At 39.7% G+C, this 26,781-nt stretch overlaps 1 protein-coding gene across 1 annotated transcript; it reads left to right on the forward strand.

The window, feature by feature from the left end:
• Positions 1 to 9,025: 9,025 nt before the first annotated feature.
• LOC107295608 (very-long-chain enoyl-CoA reductase-like) lies at positions 9,026 to 26,299 on the forward strand (the record flags this gene model as incomplete). Its single annotated transcript, XM_029285882.1, has 13 exons — positions 9,026 to 9,037; positions 10,560 to 10,610; positions 10,809 to 10,860; positions 12,530 to 12,574; positions 14,069 to 14,172; positions 15,892 to 16,007; positions 16,128 to 16,233; positions 22,000 to 22,072; positions 22,147 to 22,190; positions 23,373 to 23,436; positions 24,594 to 24,682; positions 26,039 to 26,084; positions 26,172 to 26,299. Coding segments are annotated over 13 exons (930 nt in total), but the record flags the coding sequence as incomplete, so codon positions are not given.
• Positions 26,300 to 26,781: the final 482 nt, after the last annotated feature.

Here is a 26,781-nt window from a genome sequence, read left to right on the forward strand (position 1 = left end):
GCCATTGTAACTTCGAACAGTCACTAAATGAACTCTTGTAAGTCAAGGACTACCTGTAGTGATGCCTTTCAAGACAAGACCACTTTGCTGTCCATGTGGAATATATGTCTTGCCCTCTAGAAGCAAATCAAGGTGCTGAGTACCCAACAGGTTGGCCAAGCTGGTTGGATGAGTGGCAAAAAATCTCGTCAATATGTATCTAGCATTCAAAGTATAATGGCAATGTCAACAACAACCTATCAACTCTCAGAATCAACAGCCTGAAGGAGCCACCTGCTCATCTTATCAGCGTAAGGAAAATCTAGGACAGGGGTAGGCAACCTTGGCTCTTTTATGACTCGTGGACTTCAATTCCCAGAATTCCTGAGCCAGCCATGCTGGCTCAGGAATTCTGGGAGTTGAAGTCTACGAGTCATAAAAGAGCCAAGGTTGCCTATCCCTGACCTAGGAAATAGGTCATTCAGTGATTTATTCTCCACTCTTCCAAACAAACAAACATATTCAAATGGTTATATAAATACAGCATTCCTTTGAATTATGAATCATTTGTGCTTGCACCTCTTCCCTTGCAATCAATATTAGCAGTCTTGTTTTCAATTTTTTTTTTTTTGCTGAGTTATTTGGAAAATCTTTTGTTGTCATTACTAGTTTAGACTCGGTAGAGGAATGGCAGTTTTAATAATGAAAGCTTTGCTGAGTTGTGTAGCTTTGGGAATAAATAACGTATTTTGGTTTTTACAGGGGAGAAATAAAAATGCACTTTCCACAACGATAGCTTTTAAAATGAAGATGCAGAGAAATTTATATACTATGACCTGCTTTTAAAGCATGATTATCTACCTGAAACCTATGTACTTTCAGCTGGGTTTTCTGCAGAGGACATGACATCAAAGTAAATCTAGAAAAAAATATTTTTTTTTGTCCCTTGAAACTAGTTTGTACACTGGGGTGGTCAAAGGAGAGGAATCAAGAGGCAATTAAAGACACCCATCAATCAGTCAGAGTTAGTTTTCAAAAACTCAGCCAGAATTAAGTCTCCCCCATGAGCCTTGTTGTTTTTCAATTATGGAAGGAGTTTGTGGATCTTAGTAGAGGCCACAATTGGCCACTCTGGGGTATGAGTTGAAGACAGATTAAAAAACTGAATCACATCAGAATGGCACATGCTCAGCCCAATTCTCAAGTAGAATTATCTGGCTGAGCAGAATCTTTTAGGAAATAATGACCTGTCAAATGCCAGAAAGTTAAAAGAGTTCTTAGCAGCAGGTCTCCTGCCATTTTGAAGTAGAAAACAGAAAAACCTAAATTGTGTGCTTAAGATAAATGCCATCCCTCTTCAATCCGAAACTATTGTCTCCAATCCAAAGAAAATAATGATATTCTAGTCCCTTTCATATTGTCTGCTCCATATTTATTTATTTATTTATTAATTTAATTTATATCCCGCCCTTCTCCTTGCGGACTCAGGGCGGCTAACAACCAGATAAAATGCTACTACCAAAAAACTACAAATTAAAAACATAATTAAAAACAAATATTAATAATTGGTCTAGTAGTTAAAAAATTACTTTAAAACCCCCATTAAAAAATTTTTCCCCTAGGCCAGTCCTGCAAGTTGGAATAACCATGTTTTAAGGGCGCGGCGGAAGGAAGGGAGATCAGGGATCACCCTGATCTCTGGGGGTAGTTCATTCCAGAGGGTGGGAGCTCCCACAGAGAGAGCTTCTCTCTTCATACTTTCCCTCAAACATTAAAGGAGACCTTCAGAAACCTCTTATTAACATCAATCAATGGACACCATGAACTTTAAATCAATAACTATCATTATATGATAGTTTTTTGAATTGGTTTATAGGTACAGTAATATTTGCCCAAACATGCACAGTAGGCATATGACCAGTTAAAATGCCTTTTGATATCTACTAATGGGCTGACAATTCTATATATTCAAGAACTCTCTAGAACTAGAGCAGGGCTTTTCAACCTTTTCACCCATTGTACCAATTTTAGGATATGGCAACATCCGAGTACCACCAGTCGCCTAGCAAGGTGTCAAAAACCTGATGACCAAAAAAAAAAAAAAAGGAAAAAAGTGATAAAGTACAGGTAGACCTCGATTTACAACAGTTTGCTTAGTGACTGTTCGAAGTTACAATGGCACTGAAAAAAGTGCCCCCCAAGCCACAGCCGAGCAAGACACCTGCCTGCCCACCCTGTGGCGCTCTTCCTCCTTTCCGAGGTTTTCATTGTTGTGAGCATTTCAGTTGAGGATTGGCAGCGGAGGTGGGGTAGGGGGGTGACTGGTTTTTATTCTCCCCCCTCTGCTGGGTGGTTGCAGCAGGTTTTGGTCACTTCACATGACCCTGGGACACTGTGACCGTCATAAATATGAATCAGTTGCCAAGCATCTGAATGTATATCACAAGACCCTGGAGAGGCTGCAACATTCCAGCTGATTGGCGCTTCTTCTGGGCTCAGCAGAAGCACCAGGATCAGCGCCAAGCTCCAGCTGGATCCTGGCGCTGATCCTGGCGCTTCCACTGATTCCTGACAGCCCCAAAGAAGCGCCGATCAGCTGGAAAGCGGCACTGATCCTGGTGCTTCCGCTGAGCCCTGACAGCCCTGCAGCTCCAACCATCTTTCACTCAGGCTTGTGCGGTGCTGCCACCGGTTCAGTTCATTCCCCTCCCCTGCTACCACTTTTCTAGGATGGTCGTGTACCACCTGCCAGGTGCCAATGTACCACAGGTGGTACCCGTACCACTGGTTGAAAAGCCCTGAACTAGAGCATCCAATAAGCAGTTTGCAAAACAAGAAGCATATAGTAATTGATATCATTGGTTGCTAGACTTTACCAAATTAGATACTGAAATGTAGAGGGAGTTATAGCATAAAGAATTGTAATATCCAGGGTATGATTTTTAGGATAAGAACATCTGGGTTTCTATATGTGACATTTCTGCGGATTTAGAATTATAATTTAAGGGCTGAAAAGGAAGCTCTACCTCTAACGTGGCCCAGGTTTCCTCAGAAAAATCTTGGGGCTGCTCATGGAAATCCAATTCTTTGATGACAAAGTTTGCATCAAACCAGAGATTTTTGCACTGCAGCAACTGGATTCGTGCAGTCGCTGGGTGTGGGGTTAGCAAATCATGATGATTCTGCATGGAATGTACTAAGAGGAGACATATATGTAATCTTTGAGGGACATGTTGGTAAGTTTCCATATGGGTCTTGTTATGGTGCGATATGCAGATGCTTTGAGGAGTAGACAAGTGGGTTTCTTCATCACCAAGAGCATCTGGATTTAAGCTGACCTGCATGGGTGATTCCACAGAAGATCCTCCTCTTGCCCCATGATTTGTAATTAGGGACTCTGTAGGGCAGTGTTTCTCAACCTTGACAATTTTAAGGCATGTGGACTTCAACTCCCAGAATTCCACAGCCAGCATTGCTGGTTGTGGAATTCTGGGAGTTGAAGTCCACATGCCTTAAAATTGTCAAGGTTGAGAAACACTGCTGTAGAGGATCTTAACTCAACTTTCCCTTGATTTATACTGAAGTGTTTCCTCTTCTTCCTTCATGTTGCAATCCCACCTAGAGAACTTGGTGATGATCCAGATATCAGGTTTAACTATTTGGGTGCAAGGTGTGTCTCCTGCACGCAGAGATAGAATCTCCTGTAATGAATTGGTGCTTATTATCACATTTGGTAAACTTGATTTGATATCAGTCAAAGTCCTGAATGAAGTTCATTTGCATAGGCAGAGGTTGTGTCAAGTCAATTTTATTTTCCTCTTTCAGCCTGCTGGATTTCCCCGCCCCCCTCCCGAAGAATGTTATGTAGAGCAATATTATCAGAAAAAGGCTTGGATGTGTCCTCTTGTTCTGCCTTGGCAAACTTCCCGAAAGTCAGAGGGAGGCAGGCACAAGTATTTTGAAATACTCTAAGTTGACACAATTCCAAAGCTCTGTGGAAAGCACTTGAGTCTTAAAAGCATTTGGGGTAGTAATGGTTGTCGAAATGACCGTGGAAGCCTCTTAAAGCCTTGGCAGCGTGGAAGCCATCTTATCTCCATTAGTTCAGTCAGTGTTACTTCACATCTAAGTAACTGACTGAGATTTCAGGATGGTCTTCTTCATATTCCATCTTTGATTGTTTATGTGGATCATTTGTAGATATAACATGACTTTCCTCAGTTGAAGTATCTGTGTTTCACTTGGTACTTCAGTGCTAAGCTTTGAATTGTGCTTAACAACTGTACTAAAATAGTGCTCACCCCCTCTTGGAGACGGGGGTGAGCCCAGTATTGCCATGCTCACCAGCTGTCTCAATTTCCTTTACAAGGCTAGGGAACCTTTTTCTACTAGCATTTTTATTTCCTCTAGCTGTTCGTTGACTTCCAGTAGCTGATCAAATATAGATTGCACTTGTGTGGACAGGAAAGAAACAGTTTTTTTTGCAACTGAGGACAGATCTGTGTTCAACGCTAATGAGTTCCCAGTTGAATCTGCTTCCTTGGTCTCAGATTCCGTTCCAGCTTCTTCTGCCTCTTTGTTTATTACAGTTAAATCCTGATCAAAGGATTTTGGGACTGGGTCCCAGTCAAATAAGATACACTTAGTCCTCAATTTACAACCACCGTTGAGACCAGATCTTTTGTTGCTAAGTGATGCAGCCGATCTTACAATCTTTTTTGCTACAGTTGTTAAATGAATCACACCATCGCTAAGCAATGCTGGCTTCCCCGATTGACTTTGTCTTTTGGAATAACCCAACCCCCCCCCCCTCGGAAGGTCACAAATGGTGATCGTGAGACTCCTGTATGCTGCAACCATACATGCCTGTTGCCAAGTATCCAAATTTTCATCATATGAGTTGCAGAAACAATGCAATAGTTGTGAGTACAAGGGCCAGTCATAAAAGTCACTTTTTTTTTAGCGCCCTCATAACTTTGAATGGTCTGTAAGGGAATGCTCTTAAGTTGAGGACTACCTGTGCGATGCTTCTCAACTGTTTTTAGAATTTAAGAAGCAAGGTAGCCTTGAAGGCATGTATATTTTTTTGTTGTTCAGACAGAGCTGTTTTTTTGGTTGCTTATCTTCTTCTTATGACTTAGTAACAAACTGTCTTACCTTCGTAGAAGATGAAGAAGTCCTAGTGCATATAGCTGATTTGCCCATTTTCTCTGGAAGTGCCTAATATCACCCAAACTCTTTGAGCTCTAGAGACTTTCTGACTTTGTTTTACCCCTTCTCTTTCAGCTGGGCAACAGGAATAACCTGGCAATTGCAGCCCCTCAGATTTGGGAGGAATGTGCTGCGCTGCAGGCCTTAGCAGTGGTAGTGTAAAGGAATAGGTGACTTCCGGTTTCTTTCATCTCCTTTTCTAAGGGGACTAACAATAGACTCGACCAGGGGTAGGCAACCTTGGCTCTTTTATGACTCGTGGACTTCAACTCCCAGAATTCCTGAATCAGCTATGCTGACTCAGGAATTCTGGGAGTTGAAGTCCACGGGTCATAAAAGAGCCAAGGTTGCCTACCCCTGGACTAGACTAACTTGACTGACTCAGTGGAATTCATTTAAATTCACGAATGACTAGATCAGTTTGGGATGAACTACATCCTCCTCTCCTTATCCATTCTTGCTGTTCACACAGCACTTTTTCTTCCCTTCCAGTGACCCACGTAAGTTGTAATGGGAACATAGAAACATGAGGTTATAAACATAAAAGTGAAGAAGAAAATATAATAATCTCTTCTTCAATTCTCCTATGCCTGTTTCCTCCCCATTTCTGCCTTCCGTTTTGTGTTCTGCTGTCCCCAGCTGATCTTCGCCATCTTTCCCTCCCCCCGCCCCCACATTGCTGCCATCCTGGCTGTTTGCAAGACAGCTGTTGGCTGCCCAAGGCCTTCAAAGGCTGTGAGAAGGACCAGGCTGAGTTCAAGTAGAAATGGTTGTGGCAAGGCAAGAGCAGGGCGAGATCCTCACCTAAAGACGGTACCATCCTGATCTAATGACTGCATCCAGGTCTCAGAATAATATTCTGGTCCATTTCCCGAGCTGGGATTTGCATAAGAATGACACCGGACTCACTGCTTGAAGAGGAAAAAAGTTTATTTGAGAGCATAAAAGACAGCACTTGAAAGTAGACTACATTTGAATGTTTTGAGGTAGAGGGTATTTATAGAGAAAGTAGTTCTTGGTGTGAATGCATTTTGAAGTGTTTATCTTTGGCAAATTCCTTCGGTGTGTGTCTCGACTTGTGTGTCTTCCTAAAAGCCCTCTTAAAGGATTTGTCTTGTTGGCTATTCTTTGAAAGGAATGCACTTTCAGCCTGACTGTCAATTATTTAGCTTGACAGTTAAACAATCTTTGCTACATGGTTTCTTTTAGCTATTGACAGGTCAGGTTGTTGATTCAAGGAGTTTACAAGCAGTGCATGAATAAAATTATTCTTGAATCTAAAACAACTTCCAACACAGGATTACCGCAGCTGCCATTGCAAAGCGGTCGTCAGGGTTCCGATAGATGAAACCCATCAAAAGAACTTCAAGGCAAAATTCTTCCTTAAGGAACATTTTATTCGGGAAACAAAGTATCATTACAGCTAGCTGAGCTTTCATTCCAACCCCCTTCCTTGCTGCACCTGATTCCTAAAAGTAAGAAAAAGCATAGAAAAGGAGAAGAGAAAATGGCTGCATTTTCATCAGTTGTCAAAGCGGGAACATCCAACTGAAAGTTTGCACACTCCTGAAGTAGTGTTACACTCTGTATTTCATTTTTATACAAATTCCAGCAAATTCTGCTGCTGGGATCTGAAACTAATCTGACTGGACTGGCTGTCATAAAAATATATCCAGCTAATTTCAGCTAAAAAGCCTAATCTCTCACAACTTGAAAACATTAATTTTTAAAAAAAATAATGGAACATGTCATGGTTCCGATAGATGAAACCCATCAAAAGAACCTCGAGGCAAAAATCTTCCTTAAAGAACATTTTATTCGGGAAACAAAGTATCGGCACTACATAGTTGAATCCAAAAACTAAATTCCCTTCCCTTGGATACAAAGTAACAAAGTGCAATTCCCACCCCCAATAAACTGTCATAAAGCACATTCCCCAATTAGCTTAAAGCGTGGGCTTTCTCCTCAGCTCCTCAGCCCGCCAAAATGTTATCAGCTTGTCCTTGGGTTCCCACAGCAGTGTTATCGTTACAGCTAGCTGAGCTTTCATTCCAACCCCCCTCCCTGCTGTACCTGATTCCTAAAAGTAAGAAAAAGCATAGAAAAGGAGAAGAGAAAATGGCTGCATTTTCATCAGTTGTCAAAGCGGGAACATCCAATATTAGCAGCGTTGACAGCGGTGCAGTCATGTGATGTTTTCCCTAATGACTGTTTCACTTGGCTGCAGGACATTCAGTCCCAATTAGGATTCTTAAAGTAGTCCTTAAGAGGACTATATATGTTGCAAAGCAATAATCAGGTGGCTAAAAGGTAAGGTAAGGAGAGATTACTCCCCAGTCCTAACTGAATCAAAAGAAAGCTGACTTACACAAACACTGGGCCAGAGGGATCCGTTCAATTTTGCATTTTTGCAATTCTTCCAAGTTGATGTGGAGGAATAATTTTCCTGTAAATTATGTAAAAAAAAAATCAATACTGTAGAGCATTCACTTAAAACAGCTAAGCACAACAGAATAGCACCAAAAAAACACTGTTGTAAGTAGAAGTGATAGTAAGCATAAACATCTAGAAGCAATAAAGGGGCTCAGGAGTGTTTCTCTAAGTCATCTTACGTTGTGTACATCCTTCAAAAGTGGTACTTCGCCAAACAGTGCTTCTCTGCAGATTAAAACAGATAATTGACTGTGATCTATTTATTTATTTATCTTATACCTTGCCTTTATTAATTTTACAACTAAGGTGGTGAACACATCCAACACACCTTCCTGTTTCTGTTTTCCCTACAACAACCACTTGGTGAGGTGAGGTTGGCTGAGAGAGAGTGACTGGCCCAACATTACCCAATCGGCTTTCATGGCTAAAGCAGGACTAGAATTCATGGTTTCCAGCTTTCTAACCTGATGCCTTAACCCAGAGGTCCCCAACCTTTTGGCCACCAGGGACCGGTTCCGTGGAGAAGGGTTTTTCCACAGACCGGAGAATGCGTGGTTTTGTGTGCTGCCTGCATCCCACGGAAGGGGCTTTGCTTGTTTATGCAGACTGGTTGCTGGCATGTCGCGGCCCAGTACCGGTCCATGGACTGGGGGTTGGGGACCCCTGCCTTAACCAAATCTTTTTTTAGTGGGATTATCTTAATATGAATCCCTCCTTGTTTCCTTATGAGTACGTGTTCACAGACATACACATGGGCAATTAAAAATTGTGTTTATTTCATACTCTGTTTTTGTCAGGCTTCAAGAACAACACATATAATTATTTAAGAGTAGTTTCCTTTATTGTTCTTCACCTTTAGACAGAATCTTGCCAGACTAAAGCAACTATTTGCATAATTTCAGATATACTCTGTGAATCTCTAGGGAGGAATTGTTCTAATCTTCCTGTTGATCAAAATTTCCAAGCCCCGCTGCCTCTTTGTTCTCTAGAGAGCAGCCCCTCTCTCCTGGGAATCCAGTCTACATTCCACCCTATTCTTTTGATATTTCAGAGTGAGATGGGTGCCATATAAATTAAATAAATAAATAAAGCATTGTTCACACTTGTATTTATCAATGACATTAATTAAATAACCAATGCTAGGTTAATTACTGAGCCAAGATCAGAATGAGTCTATCAAGCCCATGAAAACTATTCAGACTTCCTTATGGATAAGATATTGGAAACCTCTAAGTTTTCAGGAAACTAAGGTTACCAACATCAAGTCGTATCTTTACTTATCTTGTAATCTTAAACTGGTAAACATAGTTTCAGCCATTGTGTTATTCTGACTGTCTAGGCCAGGGGTCCCCAACCCCCAATCCGTGAACTGGCACCGGGCCGTGGCATACCAGCAACCGGGCTGCGCAAACAAGTGAAGCTCCATCTGCTGGATGCAGGCCCCCTCTAATCCGCAGAAAAATCTTTCTCCACAGAACCAGTCCCTGGTGCCCAAAAGATTGGGGGCCTCTGGTCTGGGCTATCTCAGAAGGTGACGGTAGATGGGACACAATGATGCCATTATACTGAAAATAGTCACTAAGGAACAATATTGCATAGAGGTGATGAAAATAAAAAGTGGGTTATACAGCATTCTGAATTTGAAGACAAGAAGGTGCTCTGGAGTGTCAGGATGTAAAAGCAGTACTTGTTACTATCTCCAAATACATCTTTTCTTGAAATTGTAGTGCAAACACAACTTCACCTTATCCTTTGATTGTGTTATGGCAGACCCATAGCCAAATAGAATGTACAGACAAATTTCAATTGCATCACATAAGGAGCTGTGCTGATTCTGTTCTATTTTCTTCTTGCGGTGACTTTGAAAATTGCATTTAATTTTTCTATAAATCAAAATGTACACTTGTAGAATCCGTCAGCTTATTAACTGTTGGACTGTGCTGCTGAACATACGCTAAATTATAATGTGATATGTTTGGCTGGCATACATAGAGACTACAATCTGAACTCACTCCTGGTTCTTTTCCAGTCACAATTAGAGATGTCACTTCTAAGATATAAAGGTTTTTTAGGGCCTGGGACCACAGTATCTGTGATAACACATCATTCTGTACATTCCTACATATATCTTCAAGGTTATCCTCAAAGGACCCATTGAAGTTATTCTTCTGTGTTGAGGTAAGGTCATGATAACCTAGAGGCAGGATTTCTCAGTGGTAGCTTTTTCCAATGATTTATTATTTTGGCTTTTTTGTACTAAGCAAATGATTTCTTATTCTTCGAGGCCTTTTAATAGATTAATATTTTAACATTTTATATGTATATGTCTACTTCAACTTGGCTGAATTCAAGAAGGCTAAGGCAGATCATACCTGATTAATGGTTGGATAGGAGACCAAGAAGAAATTTCTGAGCTGAATGCTACATTTGAAAGTATAAAATAATTAACTCAGAAAAAGGAAATGGCAAATCACATTTGCAGTGTTACCAAGAAAACTGTAGGGATAAGTTTGTGTAGTTACCAAAAGTAAAGCTTGATTCTTGTATGGGGCGTTGAATAGATTATTAACTAATCTACCTGCGATTATATTTCCATATATTCAGTTTTTAAATGCTGTTTTAGTTCGTAGATTTTTTTAAAAAAATACAGTGTCATTTTACTATGAAATAAGTTGCCAGGAGGAAACCCAATTTGTTTTTAAACAGCATACATTTTTAGAATAAAAGTGAATAAATATATTGTATGCAGCAATTGTAGCTTGTAAAATGATTTATGGCTAACTTTGAGTCGTGAACCCAGCTAAGTGTGGTTCATTTAAAAAAATGTTTAGGTATGACTTCTTCGATGCTTGAGCTCAACTGTCTCTTGTTCTTGTAAACCACAGCAGTTAAGAGCATGAGATCATTTGAAATGGTTTATCTGCTTCTTTTGCTAGGTGGAAATTCTTGACTGGAAGACAAAACAGCAGCTCTGCTTCCTAGAAAAGGTTGGTAACCGTAACGTTATAAATCACTTTTTAAATAATCACATTTACAGAATAACTTTTTGAGTGCTCGGAGATTTGTATAATAACTTCATACTGTAGCTGGGTGTTTCCTTAATTATATCCTTTGCTCCCATCGGTTCAACATCCCCCCAAAAGAATATCTGCTTGCTTCCTGATAGAAAGTTTTCTCTTATATAGGTTGAGCCACACACTACAATAAGTGACATCCAAGCGATGCTCCACAAGATATGTGAGTATCTACATTTCAAAAGGTGATTTTAAAGGTGGTATCAGTGCTTAACTGAATTATACATAATTGTGAGGAGCATACAGGAACTCCTAAATGCCATAAGCTTTCTCAAAGCTGAGTTAATAATTCTACTAACTGCTGAAAGTTTTAGCCAGCCTTTTTCACTGTGATGCTCTTCAGATATGTTATATGTCTTTAGCTTATCCTTCCCATTGCCTCCTAGAGGTAGATACATGGCTTGTCCTATGGCACGGGTAGGCAATCTTGGCTCTTTTATGACTCGTGGACTTCAACTCCCAGAATTCCTGAGCCAGAATGGCTCAGCTTGGAAACCTCTCCCTTTCCCCTCAGCGTGGCTAGCTCAGGAATTCTGGGAATTGAAGTCCACGAGTCATAAAAGAGCCAAGGTTGCCTACCCCTGTCCTATGGCTTGAGGCGGACTGGGACAACTCGCTGCAGCCTCTCACCACCGCCAACTTGCTACGGCCAACTTGCTATGACCAACTCATCATGGCCAGCTTACCATGGACAACTTGCTGTGGAAACAATTTAACAATTCAATTTAATTATTTAAAATAAATAAAAACTATTTTAATTTTTGTCATTTCCATTTCACATTGTCCCTCTTTTTGCATCCTTTCTTTAATGGTTTCCATTCCACCATTTCTTTGATATTAGTGTAACTCTTGTCTCGCAGTGAGTTGTCCTGTGGCGAATTGGCTGTGAGTTGGCCATGGTGAGTTTGCCATGGCAGATTGTCATAGACCAGTGGTTCTCAACCTTTTTAATGCCGCGACCCCAACCGGTCATAAGTCAAGGACTAAACCAGTCGTAAGTCGAGGACTAAACCGGTCGTAAGTCGAAGACTAAACCGGTTGCAAGTCGAGGACTAACCCAACCAGTCGTAAGTCGAGGACTTTCCCTGCCTGGGAGCGCCGTGCATGCGTGGTTCCGCCCCCTGCGCCGGCCGAGGCGTAGCTGGCAAGCGGCAGAGACGGAGCAGGCCGACCACCAGCTGGCCCAGCCCAAGGGAGGTAAGGCACCCGCTGGAAAAGGGGAAAAAAATGGCAGACAAAAAAATGGCGGACAGCCTTGCTTGGCGACCCCAATGAAATGGTCGATCGACCCCAAATGGGGTCCCGACCCACAGGTTGAGAACCACTGTCATAGACCCAGCTAGAGGGCATCAAATTGGTGAAGACTGGCTGAGGGTTTTCTGGGTTGAGTTAGCAGTGCAGATCTTACAAAACCTATTTGCTGAAGCAGAAGGGAGTTGCCAAGAAAAATTCCAAAAAAGTTTGTTTTGGGAATTTATATATTTATTTTATTTTTTAAAATTTGTTTGCCACTATCTTGCTGCGAAGCGACTCTGGGAGGCTTACAACATTAAGCATATATGTTTACCGTTTACATATTTTATATTTATACGGGCTTTTATTTGGAAATGTATTCATATATGATTACCATTTATATTAGATTGCCAGAAATGCTGTGTAACAATTTGGGAATCAATCCCATCAAACCCAAATAGTAGAAAGAATGAGTAAAGAAGTGATTTTGCAAGAATAGAGAGTCTTTAGAATTTGTTGAGATTAAGTTGGAAAGTGAGAGGGCTAAACAACAGGAAAGCCGTGTTTTTAATTGTGAGTTTCTGTTTTTTTCCCTGTAGATCCTCAGTGGTATCCAGCAAGACAATCTATAAGGCTTGATCCTAGTAAGTATTAAGTGTGTGTGTGTGTGTGTGTGTGTGTGTGTGTGTGTGTGTGTGTGTGAGAGAGAGAGAGAGAGAGAGAGAGAGAGAGATTAAACATTGCAGCTTTCTCTAAATCAGTGTTTCTCAACCTTGACAATTTTAAGGCATGTGGACTTCAACTCCCAGAATTCCTCAGCCAGCAATGCTGGCTGTGGAATTCTGGGAGTTGAAGTCCACATGCCTTAAAATTGTCAAGGTTGAGAAACACTGCTCTAAATCAAAGCAGTTCATTCAGATTACAATGTTAAAATCCTTTCAAAAATTAGTTCTTTGCTAACATATCTAAGTCACTGCAGAAACATATTTAATTAGCATTTTAAATTCTGTAAAGTGAGATCGAGACTACTATAGCCATGGATAGAACTGAGACTGTTTAAGAGGGAGAAGGAATCAAAATGAGAATTCTTTCCCTCTGGCTGATGTTCTTCTCCGAGGAAGGCTACTCAGCAAAGGTCCAAGGCCGTCTTCTTGTGAAGATGGTCCAACTATTGAGACAGAGTTCTGATAGAAAAACTCATGTATAACACTTTTTGCTGTGATTTCTTTTTAACACCCTGGTTTCCCAAAGACTAGACTGTGAGCTCAGGTTTTGCATACAGAATGTTGTCAATATAGCTCAACGTAAGAGATTTCTGATAGCAAACGTGAGAAACATTAGCAAGGAATGAAGAAGGGGAGAACCGATTACCTGGGACTATGATCTGTTTCAGTTTTCTGTATACAGGTAGTCCTCGACTTATAATATTTCATTTAGTGACTGTTCGAAGTTACAGTGGCACTGAAGCAAGTGATTTATGACTATCACACGATCATTGCAGCATCCCCATGGTGACGTGAATTTGTCTGAAATGGTATAAGGTTTCCTGCCTGAGCAGGGACTTGGACTAGAAGACCAAGACCCCAACTCTATTATTATTATTATTATTGTTATTGAAACTGTTAGCACACTGATGATTATATGATCAAATTCAGATGTTTGGCAACTGACTCATATTTATGACGGTTGCAGTGTCCCGGGGTCATGTGATCACTTTTTGTAAAGTCTATGAGGAAGCCAGATGCACTTAACAACTGTATTGCTAAATTAACAATTGCAGTGATTCAGTTAACAGCTATGGCGAGAACGGTCGTAAAATGGGGCAAAACACACTCAACAAATATCTCACTTATCAACAAAAACTTTGGGCTCAATTGTGGTCGTAAGTTGAGAACTATCTGTATTGACAATGACATGTAGGTTCATTTGACATCTTTTCCCTTCCCATATCTTCAAATGCTTCATTTCTTTTCCTTCAAATGTTTTTAAATGGAAAAAAACAAGATTCTGAGGCCAGTCAAGAGTCCTTGAGGTAAATAGGAAAGAAAAGCTGTAGAAAACGCAAGCTCGGGTGAGGAATTGTGTATTTCCACTTCTCTTCTCACAATAAATATTACAACTTCTTCTCATCCTCTCAGAAGGAAAATCCCTGAAGAATGAGGAAATCCTGCAACTGCTCCCTTTTGGCACCACTGCTACTCTCTATTTTAAAGATTTAGGGCCGCAAATTGGATGGACCATGGTGAGACTCTAAGCTTTGATATGTTTTAATTAATTGCTGTTTTGCCTCAGTAATATTTTGCATTATGATGTTATTTAAGTTTTTCTGCAATGAAAAATGGGAGAGAACACCCTCCCCCCTGGCCTTTTTCTTTTCTTTTCTAAACTCAAGAGTTGCTGGATGCAAAGAGGAAAATATAATCACCCCAAAAACTTGGCAAGCAAGTCCATAGCAACGCAGCACTGGTTGCTTGGCAACCAGACAAAACCCAGCTTGTGTAATGTCTATATTAGGGGATGCAACAAGAAAATAGGGAGAGAATGTAGCCTGCCAAAATTAGGGCGAGAAGGAAACAGCCATTTGATCCAATCATGTGGAATAGTGCCAATTTTGGTAGAACAGAATCCATTCTTCCAACTTTTCATCTTCGGCCTGTTTTTTGAGCTTCAGTCTCAGGAGAACCTGGCCAGGTAAAGTGCTTCTTTGCACAAAGATGCAGTGACATGCCTCTTTTATGAATTGGCTTTTTGCCTGTCACATCTGCTAGAAGAACAGAACCAACATCTGATAGGGGAAAGGAGATTTTTAAAAAGAAAACACTCAAGTGAGAACTGTAAGGTGAAGCCAGAATTTGTGGGCACAGCAGGTTGTGTTATAATCCAGACTCCCCCCTACCTGTGTTTTATTTATTAGATTTTTACCCTGCCTTTATTACCGGTACTTTATAAGTAACTCAACATACCTAATGCTCCTTCCTCCTCCTATTTGCCCCATATAACAACAGCCCTGTGAGGTGGGTTGAGGCTGAGAGTGATTGGCTCAAGGTCACCTAGCTGGCTTTCATGCCTGAGGCAGAACTCGATCTCACAGTCTCCTGTTTTCTAGACCAGCATTGATACATTGCTGCCCAGTCTTTCCCAGCCTGGCAATTTTCAGACGTGTTACGCAGTCCAACATGTTGCCAAGTTGGCGGCTGCTTGCATATATCATAAAATAAAATGGGAAATTGATAGCAAAGCAACAATTCACTGTATAGCAGAAATCAGTGCACAAAATACAATTCGGTTGATTTAAACTGGTTTATTTTGAGTTATACTGCTTACAATGACCAACTGCAAGAGGTATTTTAATAACCTATGTTATTAACCTATGTTATGCATCAGTCATTAACAGATAAATAGAAGGAACATTAATATTTCATTTGTTTATCCCATATTTATTTCCCTTCTCCCATAGGAACTCATTTGAACTGATCAGGAGCCTCATTCTGAATTATGGGTTTAGTCTTCGGTCTTGACACTTACAGTAGAATCCAACCATCTAACCAGGCTGTGTTCCTTATTAAGCACTATTGTTTTCAATTGTGCTAAACAAGGCAAAAACCATCTCAGATTGCAAAATACCACTGCAGGGTTTATAACGTTTCAAAGCTAAAATACAAGCAGCAACAATTCTTCGACTATGAAGACAGTTGTATAAAATAGAAAAAAAGAAAACCTCAGGGGAAATAAGCAGAATACTTTCTAGAGCAATGTTTCCTCAATCTTGATGATTTTAAGATACATGGACTTCCGAATTTCCAGACTTTGACAGCCAGCAAGTTAAAATGTTGATTGGCAGTGTTGGATATAGCAAGTGGTCATTCAGTATCCATTCTGATTGGGAGGACTGCATGCAATGTTTTTGTTGTTTCCATGCAACCAAAGATAATCTTCTAATAAGTGTCTCTCTCTTTTGCAGGTATTTTTGATAGAATATACGGGCCCATTGTTCATCTATTTTGTGTTTTATCTCCGCATGCCTTTTATCTATGGCCAGGATGACAGATTTACTTCAGGCCGACATCCAGTAGTTAAGTGAGTCTCACTTCTAGACTGGAGGTGTTTATTTTGGGGCATCACAACTTTATTCCGAATGTCTTGCCCAATTTGTTTTTTTTTTAGTTTTCTGAAACGCTTTTATCTTGCTGTTTCTAGCTTGGCATGTATCTGCCATTCTTTCCACTACATCAAAAGGTTGATTGAAACAATATTTGTTCATCGGTTCTCCCATGGGACTATGCCACTGAGGAATATTGTTAAGGTAAATTGTCACAAAATCTACTTGCAGCCCTTGAATGCAACCTAATCTGGCCACTCCCTATAGGAGCCCAGTTTGTGATACAACTTTGGGCCATAATGATGCTCTTCAAAATGAGGAACTGTTCTCTATTAGCATGAACATCTGCTACTGAAATCTGCCATTCTAAATGATTGCTGTAAAACATGGGACTGCAATACCTAATCTTTTTTCTTCTAGCCAAGTAGGAAGATGCTCCTTGAGAGTGGCTTTCCTCCTAGGTCAGTGATGGCGAACCTTTTAGAGACTGAGTGCCCAAACCACAACCCCAAACTCACTTATTTATCGCAAAGTGCCAGAGCTGCATCAGCATTGTGGTGCCCTCGGGGGGGGCATGGGGCATGGCTGCAGTTGTCACGGCAGACTGGGTGGGCGTGGCTGGGGTAGGCATGGCCACCTCAATGTTGCTCATGGGGGGGACGCCTGCGGGGGCCGGGCAGGGTTGGGGGAGATCTAGGAGATCTCTGGCGGGTGGGGCAGTGGGCAGGAGGCCCAGCATAGATGGGGGAGGCACACAATCCTAGCTGGGACTGGAGGACCATGGCGCTGATGGGAATCCGGCTTTCCCTGCTCAGGGTGGCCTTTGGCTTGCTTGGTGCGGGCGTGCTCTACCACCTCTACTTGAGCTTGCTAGCTGGCTGCTTTGCCTCCTGCTCTGGGCGGCGGTGGCGGCCTAATGGACCTGCGAAAGCCACTAGCAGCGGCAGCGCACGTGCCCATAGAGAGGGCTCTGAGTGTCACCTCTGGCACGCGTGCCATACAGTAGGTTCGCCACCACTGTCCAAGGTCCTAGGACATGCTCTCCTGATTAAGACTATGGAGTCAGTGGGTTTATTAGAATTACAGGGGCTGAACTAGACATGATGCTTGACATTGGCCTGCAGCTAACTTGACAATAGCAAGGTATATTTTACAGATTTTTTTTAATGTACTCCTACAGTAGACTACAGCTCCATCTGCAAAACTTAAGGGAATTTCTGCTTCATTAAAGTGTTGCAAACTTACAACTATCCTTTTGTAGGAAAATTTAGGACTTGGGGCTATTTGCAAACTTGATGTGCCTTCTTCTGGGACTGAACCATTCCAAATGCTTGTGGGGATTGATCTGAATCCTTTGCCATGTTAAAAATTCTTGAAGGAGGAAATAAAGTACAGTAGATTGAAAATGGGGCTAAAATCCTTCTCTCTGGCTTTCTGGATATGTGTGTGTGTGTGTGTGTGTGTGTGTTATTTTAAGCAGCAGAATGATAAATCACATGATGTCTCTCAGTTCTGAGTTGCCTTGAGCCAAAATAGGTGTTTCTGAACTTATAATTTGATCCTTAAATTAAAGACGCTTCTGGAGGTATTGAATGATTTAAGAACAATGTAGCTGATAAGTAGTTATTTTTTATAATGGCGGAATGTGATTTTTGTATTATTTTGTTTTTGCATTTTACATTTTATATGTAGAACATTAATTAGATCTGTATCTCTTATTTCTTTCTGGGATTCAGGAGAGAATACAGAATAGACCTGTAATTATTCTCATAACATCACATTGAGGATTGACTCAAATCTGGGTTTTGTTCCAAAATCTTAAGCCACTCTACCACACTGATATATATACTGCATTTTTAAAAAGTATAATAGAGTACCTATGATTATTGTCATCCATGTGGATTTTGGACTTCTCTGATTTTTTTCTATCTTTTGCTTTGGTGGATGGTGCACAGAAAATAATGGTGCAGTGACTGTCTCTCGTATATAAAATATATCCAGATCACATTGTAAATAGTTGCAAATTTTCACTTAGTTTTGTGTGTAGAATTCTTGGGATGGGGATACAGTTCCAAATTAAAAATCTGTGACCCTAGCAAAGATGTAATCATTTTTTAGGGCTTTAAGTGCTCTTAGAAGGCAGTTGTTGTCATTAAGATTTTTATTTCATGATGCTGCATCTGAAGAATAAACTATTCCGTGGCAGCTGGCCAGTTCTTTCATTACTTCTTTCAATCTCAGCTGAAACAAAGACCACTTAACTATAGAAGCTGTTACTATTTGACCTGGATTATGTTCCTGAGATAAAACGTGCTTTGCTTGAATCTGGTCGTTTGCATTAATTAGAGCATTTGCTGCTGTGTTTTGTTCAATGCAGAGACAGTTTTTAACACACGTTTCTCTGCCATTGGAAAACATCGGGATGAATGAGGACAAACGTAGCTATTCTCCAGGGATGGCCTTCTTCTGACGGTTCAGATTATTGTCTCGGAGCACATGATGCAAAAAAATGCCCTTTTAATTTCTGCCTAATTAACGCTGTTAAAGAGATTCTGAACTCTGTGTATGTGTGTGTGGTCTGTAATTATGCAGTATTTACAGGCAACATTCTTTGTAGGACCACCTTTTCCCAGATCCTTCTATCATAGCCCATTAGAGCCAACAGGAGAGGCATAGCTGTGGGTCCTGTCAGTCAGGAATGTCAACTTGTGAGACCCAGGCTTGTTTTTTATTGCCCTTTGGAACACCATTTCCCCATAAGATTAGGTTGGCCCTGATCCTTTAGTCTTTTTGAAAAGCTTTCAAGACATGGATCTGTTCCAAAACATGGATTGTTAGAGCCCTTAAGGTAATGGTTATCTGCCTGGATTGGTTTGGCTTCTTGGCTTTTGTCTGCTTTATATTGCATTGTTTGTATTCTTTAAATGTTCTACTCTGCAAAGTCACTATTGTATATACATTGAAGAAAATAAATAAGTAAGGACCTTTATTTTTTTATAAACAACTCAAGGCAGCTAACATATCTAAGCAAGTACTTTAAGGATGCATTTGGCTACAATTCCATTCAGTTCCAATCAACAAGCGAATTGTCTGCTGGCTCAGGATGTGAGGCCTGTAATCCAGTGGTTCTCAACCTGTGGGTCGGGACCCCATTTGGGGTCGATCGACCATTTCATGGGGGTCGCCAAGCAAGGCTGTCCGCCATTTTTTTTGTCCGCCATTTTTTTGGTCCACCATTTTTTCCCTTTTCCAGCGGGTGCCTTACCTCCCTTGGGCTGGGCCAGCTGGTGGTCGGCCTGCTCCGTCTCTGCCGCTTGCCAGCTACGCCTCGGCTGGTGCAGGGGGCGGAACCACGCATGCACGGCACTCCCGGGCAGGGAAAGTCCTCGACTTATGACTGGTTGAGGTCGCGGCATTAAAAAGGTTGAGAACCACTGCTGTAATCGAACTTCAGGATCAGCATTTCTCAACCCTGCTGGCTGGGGTATTCTGGGAGTTGAAGTCCACACATCTTAAAGTTGTCTGGGTTGAGAAACCCTTATCTAGACAACAGTTTGGGGAAGACTGAAACAACAGTAAGAAGACAGATGGAATGATTTAAGATAAGGATGGTTAGAAAGCACTGTCACTACATCTGATGGAAGAAAGTATTTTCTGTTACTGAATAGAGCAGAATCAGGAATTGCTGTCATACAAAGTTAGTGCAGTTGAACTTAAAAGTGGGAAAATGGCTGTGTATGGCATTGGTTGGTTAAAAGTGACGTTATAAATATGCTATACCTATTTTCAACTTCTGATATGAAGAGGTGAGGAAAATAAACCAGTTTCTTTCTAAAATATGAAGAGGCAAAAATCTTTCAGATATAATCATTTTCACAGTAAATTCCACATTTTGATTGGCTGTAGCAATTGCCAAATAGCTTCTTAATAGGGTTTCTATTATGTTAGAAATCAGCAGTGTCAGTGCCTGGGGGGAAAGCCAGTGGGGCTCAAAACGAAAGCTAAAAGAGAGACTGTGTTTGTGGTGTACAAAGTTAATACACACTTTGGTTTCCCTCTTTTTTATTTTCCAATGGCTCCTTTCTTTATTCACTGCAGGAGGGAAGATTTCCCGCAAATATAACTTTTTTTTCTAGATTGTTGTACCAGGTTTATTTTCCTTTGAGGTCACCAAGGTTCTCTAGTTGGTTGTATAAAAGGCTACATGTGCTAGATGAACCGTAGTATAAGAGGCAATCATTTTAGATTTTAGATTTTTGTTCTATTGGAAGAAGAGGCAGTGTTTTAAATGGGATATGAGGTCACTAAGTTGTTTTGGCTTGTGTAGGATTTATGTGTTGGCAGATTTTAATCAGCTGCACTCTAACATATTCATTTCTCGGCACAATTACGATGCTGAGCTTTTAAGCTTTTTACAGTTGGGGTATTGGTGTTGAGATTGCCTTACTGGTATTTAAATTATCTGCTCTTCATTTCACTCATGCATTCCATTTTCAAGGCCCAGTCTTGTGGTCCCTGAACTATTGAACTTAAATTCTTTCCCATCTGCTTCTAAAGTGAAGTTCACGATCTCAAAATTCTCAAAGAGGTAGATGGAGCAGAGGACCTGCCCTCAGCTAATCTCTAGATACCAAGAAAATTTAGAACAACTCAGCAACTGATTTAAGCTTATCCTGTTTCACAGAAGGATTTTCTTTGTTAACATAAACTCACAGATCCCTTTATACGTGGCTAGTTAAATTACTATCAAGTCTGTGCTACAAAAGTAAACACTCTCAAACAAGTTTTAGCTTTCATTCAGCCATAGATGTCCATAGCTCCTATTGCTATTTTTAAAATAAAAAGGACAAAATTAGTGTTCCATCGTAAGCTCCTCTTCTTTTGGACATTTATGTGACGTCACAACATATATACAAAAGCGATGGGGCTTACAATGCAATGCTGTTTTTATCACACTGATCCCTTTGATCTGTATCTACCTATTTAACCCTGTTGTCTTAGTGCAGGAGTCTTCAAACTTGGCGGCCCTTTTATGACTTGTGGACTTCAATTCCCAGAATTCCTCAGCCAGACATGCTGGCTGAGGAATTCTGGGAGTTGAAGTCCACAAGTCATAAAAGGGCCAAGTCTGAAGACCCCTGTCTTAGTGAAATGTTAACACTAGAAGTTCTTGATGCTTGAATTTAACAGCGCAGCTGTTATGTATAGATAACACTAGGACAGGTTGTTTTTGTCTGAAATAAGATGTAAGAAATAGTATTAATTTGCTTGAGAAATTTAAAGTCTATAATTATGCTGAATAAAATTGCCTTACGTGCCATCATAGATTTGAGAAGTTTGTGCCTCTAAAATATTCTGTATTAAAAATTTACCAAACAGGGGATCATATTTAGTGAGTTCACTGCCAGAATATTTATAAATACTGTATGTATATTACAACAAGATCTATATTTTTTAAAATGCTACTATGTGAGATAAATGTTTTTAAACATTTAAATAGCATTTACTGTTTAAAAATATCTTTTGTATCTAGTCATATAAACTAATTTTTGGTAGGATTAATACTGTAAATTGTTAGGAAATAATAATAAACTGACATTTTTGTAGACTAAAAATCATAGGGAAAGCATAATTTGTTTCTTTGCACTTCATTTACAGATATTTATTTCTTTGGTTCTGAGGAACAAAATAGTGGGAAAGTTCTGTATCACTTAACTGGAAAAAAAAGTCAAGTTGGGGATACTGTTATAATGGAGGAAACATAATTTCTCTGCATTTTGTTAATATAACTTGAAAACTAATTCTTCTTTGAATATGTAGTACCTGCTCGCATTCTGCTTATATACATTAGGATTAGATAAAGAATTTGAACTGAGAACATTGTGCCCACATGGGTGCACACATTGTATATTTTCTGTAAATCTCTTTAATGTAAAACATTAACAAAAATATAACTGACTTGTTTTACAGAATTGTTTCTATTACTGGGGATTTGCTGCCTGGCTTGCTTTTTATATCAATCACCCTCTTTACACACCACCATGTAAGTAGCAAAAAAAGTAAAAATAATTTGAATGTTTCATTCAGCCGAAACTTCATAAATATTCTTTTCTGCAGATTATGGACAAAAACAAGTCAATTTTGCTCTGATCATGTTCCTGGTAAGTATATTGCAAATTAAAAATAATATAGTAAGAAACATTTGTAATTGTTATTGTCACATGGAGAAAATATGATCCTGCCATAAAATTGGCATGTATGATGAATCCAAAATCTTGCCAGTTACAGACCAGTAGTGAGCCAGTTTGGTACAGCGATTAAGACAGCAGGCCATAATCCAGCAGACTGTGAGTTCTACTCCTGCCTTAGGCCCAAAATTAGTTAGGTTACATGGGCCATTCACTCTCTCTCAGCCCTAGGAAGAAGATAACAAGCCACTTCCAAATCTTGCCAAGAAAATTGCAATTTTCACCAGCACTCAACACTCTCTCAGAATCATCCAACAACAAAACAGCAGACCAAGAATTGAAGGCCAAAGACATTCTCATTACTCTGTCTTCTTTTTTCTTTTATTTCATTCCCATTGCAGCTAGTGACAGAAAGTATATTTAAGGCAGTTTTAAAGCAGATGCACATTTCCTGTATATTAGGTGTCATGGAGATGAGACACTCTAGCTGCTATTGCTTTTTGGTGCTTTCCAATATTTTTTTTTTTTCAAAGGCATTAGAGGCATTAGGAGAGAAAATGGAAGTAGTAAAATGGTTGTAAAATCAAGCATAACTCACTTTGTGACCACATGGCTTAATGATAAGAGGTTCCAGCCCCAATTGTGTTGTTAAGTCAAAGACTACCTGTATTTGAAGATTTGCCAAAAAATTTGCCATGCAGTCCAGATTTGCCATGCAGTCTAGAGGTACAACGATGTTGTAAACAGAAATTAGATTTTGCTTTCAAAACAGGACAAAACAGATGAGATTTTAAGGCAGGGGGTCTTCAAACTTGGCCCTTTTATGACTTGTGGACTTCAACTCCTAGAATTCCTCATGTCTGGCTGAGGAATTCTGGGAGTTGAAGTCCACAAGTCATAAAAGGACCAAGTTTGAAGACCCCTGTTTTAAGGAATGCTTCCCTAATTGGTTTCTTCCAAATGTGTTGGGACTCTCTGTGAATTCACGCTCAGCAGGGGAGCCCAATCTATCTGAAGTGCACCAAATGGGTCTGTATGAGAACTAGCTCTGTTGAATTAGGAAAAAATATACTCAGAGCCTTCTTCTCTATTTGAACTGCCTTGTCTTTCATTGTTTCTATTTTTCATCCACTTTCTCATTCTCTCTCATTGCAGACATGTGAAGCTGGAAACTTTTCTATCCATGTTACACTTAGTAATCTGAGAAGAGATGGAAAAAGCTGAGTGTTTTGCTTCTATTTCAGTACTGCTGCGGTTACTGTTGACTTAACATTCGTATATGAATAAATATATAGGTGAATAGGGGGAGTCTCACAAAGGGCCTCGTCAATGAATCTGGCTGATCTCAACAGCCTGCTATACAAGATAAATATGGCCTGTAAATGTTATAGCGTGGAACATTTCTGCTTTGCTTTTTAGTGTCCTCCAGGATTTTGTGGTCTGTATCTCTCTCTATCCCCATCCCCATTTCCCCCCAAGATTCAGTATCCTTTGTTCAATGAGCATGCTTACTTGTTATAAGCTCTTTTTTTCCAAGGTCATCTTCTGCCCCAGTTATGGGGGAGGAAGGCTGTCTCCTTTTTTTCTTTCTGATTGAGCTATCTTTGATCAATGTACTATCATTACAGGTAATCCTCGGCTTACAACAGTTCATTTAGTGACCGTTTAAAGTTACAGCAACACCGAAAAAAAGTGACTTGCAACCATTTTTCCCATGTGCGACCGTTGCAGCATCTCCATGGTCATGTGACCAAAAATCAGATGCTTGGCAACTGGTTCATATTTATGACTGTTGTAGCATTCTAGGGTCATGTCATCAAGTGTTGCGACCTTCTGACAAGCAAAGTCAATGGGCAAGACAGATTCACTTAACAACAACCAGGTTACTAACTTAACTGCAATGATTCACTTAACAACTCTGGCAAGAAAAGTCATAAAATGGGGCAAAACTCACTTAACAAATGTCCCACTTAGCAACATAAATTTGGGGCTCAGTCGTGGTCATAAGTTGAGGACTACCTGTATTGTTGGGCAGCTATGAGATTCTCAGCCCTTAGAAACAGGCATTTCTTTGAAACTGCTTCCCCTTATTTAGCTGTTTATCTACAAAGGTTGGCAGTGGTGGGACTGCTGATAGATGCATTAATTGTACATTAATACTGTAAAATGCTTGTGAGCATTGAAGTATCTCTGGTAGGGTACCACAGTGAAAAAAAGCAGGTGAACTATAAAATGATATGAGAATAATAATTACATCCACATTATTGATGCTATTTTCCCAGCTTTGTGCTAAAAGAAATATTGGATGTATTAAAAACAAACAAACCCTAAAGCAGAGCAGGTAGTTTTAAATTTTTTGGATCTTTCAATTGATAGGATCCAAGACCTGTAAGATCCCTTATCCAACGAAGAATCCTTTCACGTGGCTATTTTATTTTGTGTCATGCCCTAATTATACCTACGAGGTAAGCATTTTTTAATCATCAGACAATATTGCAATAATTTGGTTGTGCTTGAGATATATATATATATATGCTTAACGTTGCCCTAGGCTCACTTATTAACACTTGAAAGCTTGAATTGCACCCTTAAATATCTCCCCTATATATGATAAACCACAGAATTCTGTACTTTGCAGAATAGGCTCAACATTCTACTTGAGAAGGGAAACTAAGGGGAAAAAGTGAATGCAGAAACATAGCCAGCATAAGCAATAGGTGAAATTGCTGCAAAGTATTTCTTGCAGATGAGGGATTACCTCAGATTTGCTGCAGTTTCAAGGACACTGGAAAAAATGAATGTTTTTTTAAAGAACTGCAAATGGAAAGAACAATTATAAATTAGTAATAAATTAGAAATATATGAAAGTGGGAAGATTTGTGGAAAACAGATCATGCAGAAGCAGTTTAGACAGGTAGTTTTCTAATTTATTTTACGTGGGCCATTTGAATATTGAAATACATCAAGCTATTTTAGCTTCACACTCTTTTTTATATAAAACTGTGAAGGGGAGGGGGTAAATTTTGACATACTAGGATATCTCTAGGTGATTTTGCAAGGCTTTCCCATTCCTAGTACTATAGTATAACAAAAATAACCAGAAATTCTCCACTTTGCTATAGATTATATATCTAAAAAGAATATTGAGCATAATGATCAGAAGTGAATTTTTATGTTGAATATATGGGGAGAAGAGTGGGAATTACTAATTTTTTAAATAAATCATCAAAATTATTTTAAATTTGCTTCCAGGAAGGAGAATCCTAGCAATATGACTAAAAGCATTCTGTACTTATTCTGTTTCTGTTCCTTAATAAACATGGGAAATTGAAGCAAAAAAGAGTATTACAGGCAGGTAGTTGATATATAGTATTAACATTAGACCCACCCCATGAAATTATATGATTGTGAGGCATGCCAATTGTGAAAATAAAAATCTCAAAGCACTCTTTATGTCTTTTTACCATCATCTTCAATTAGTAGATATCAGTGGGTTTTTTTTAAAAGGTCCTACACATCAGTTCTCTACCTACTAATATTTAAGAACTGTATACCTTCTTTACTTTATCTTAATTATCTTAGGAAGGAAATGTTTTCACACTCCTATATGGAAGATCTTAAACCAGAACTTCATATATGTAGCAACGCATTTCCAAAATATTGGTTGTGTCTTTAATTATTTGCATGTTTATATTTTATTGCTTTTGTTTTACAAACTGATACTAAAATAGTTATGTTTGATTATTTTAATATAAAGGGACTAGCTGCATTTAGCAATTTTAATCATGTGAAATAGTTCTAAATTTTCTTGGCCATTACAGCTGGGAACATGGATTGGTTTTACTATCATGACTCAGTGCGTTCCAGGTGAATAGCATTCTTGGTTTTAAAATTTTGGGGTATTACTCTCAGTAGAATATTTTGTAATGTTAACCCCCTTTCTCTCTCTTCCAGTGGGATTGTTCACCTTGCTGTGTTTCATTCAGATGACAGTCTGGGCAAAGGACAAACACGGCACTTATATACGACAGTTTAAGGACTACCCTAGTTTTAGAATGTCTATCATTCCTTTTTTATTATAAGAACAATGTTTTTCCCCTTCTGAATTATGAGCAGCAAAATGGATGGGCATCCAAGAAGACCGTTTGTTGGCAATGCAGCCAAGATGTGAAGATAATTTAGGTTGATTATTTCAGATGCATGTTACTACTGTGCTACAGTGAGAGGGGCTCAAAAGTCACACTTCCTTTTCTGATATGCAGGGTTTAGCATTGACTCCTCCTCCTCCTCCTCCTCCTCCTCCTCCTCCTCCTCCTCCTCCTTCTTCTTCTTCTTCTTCTTCTTCTTCTTCTTCTTCTTCTTCTTCTTCTTCTTCTTCTTCTTCATCATCTTATTGCCTTAAGGGTCATGAAAAGCATTCACATTTTATTGTAGTTTGATCAGCCAAGGTAACAGATAGTTGATGCTTTTGGAGCTTCTCTGGGTTAGACTCCAAGAAAACAAAATCATGAGCATCAATACTGCATCCAAAAGAGAGACAAAAGGTTGCATCTGGTATAAAATG

This window comes from Protobothrops mucrosquamatus, unplaced genomic scaffold (genome assembly GCF_001527695.2).
Source record: "Protobothrops mucrosquamatus isolate PMUCROS unplaced genomic scaffold, P.Mucros_1.0 scaffold2416, whole genome shotgun sequence".
NCBI classification, from domain to species: domain Eukaryota; kingdom Metazoa; phylum Chordata; class Lepidosauria; order Squamata; family Viperidae; genus Protobothrops; species Protobothrops mucrosquamatus.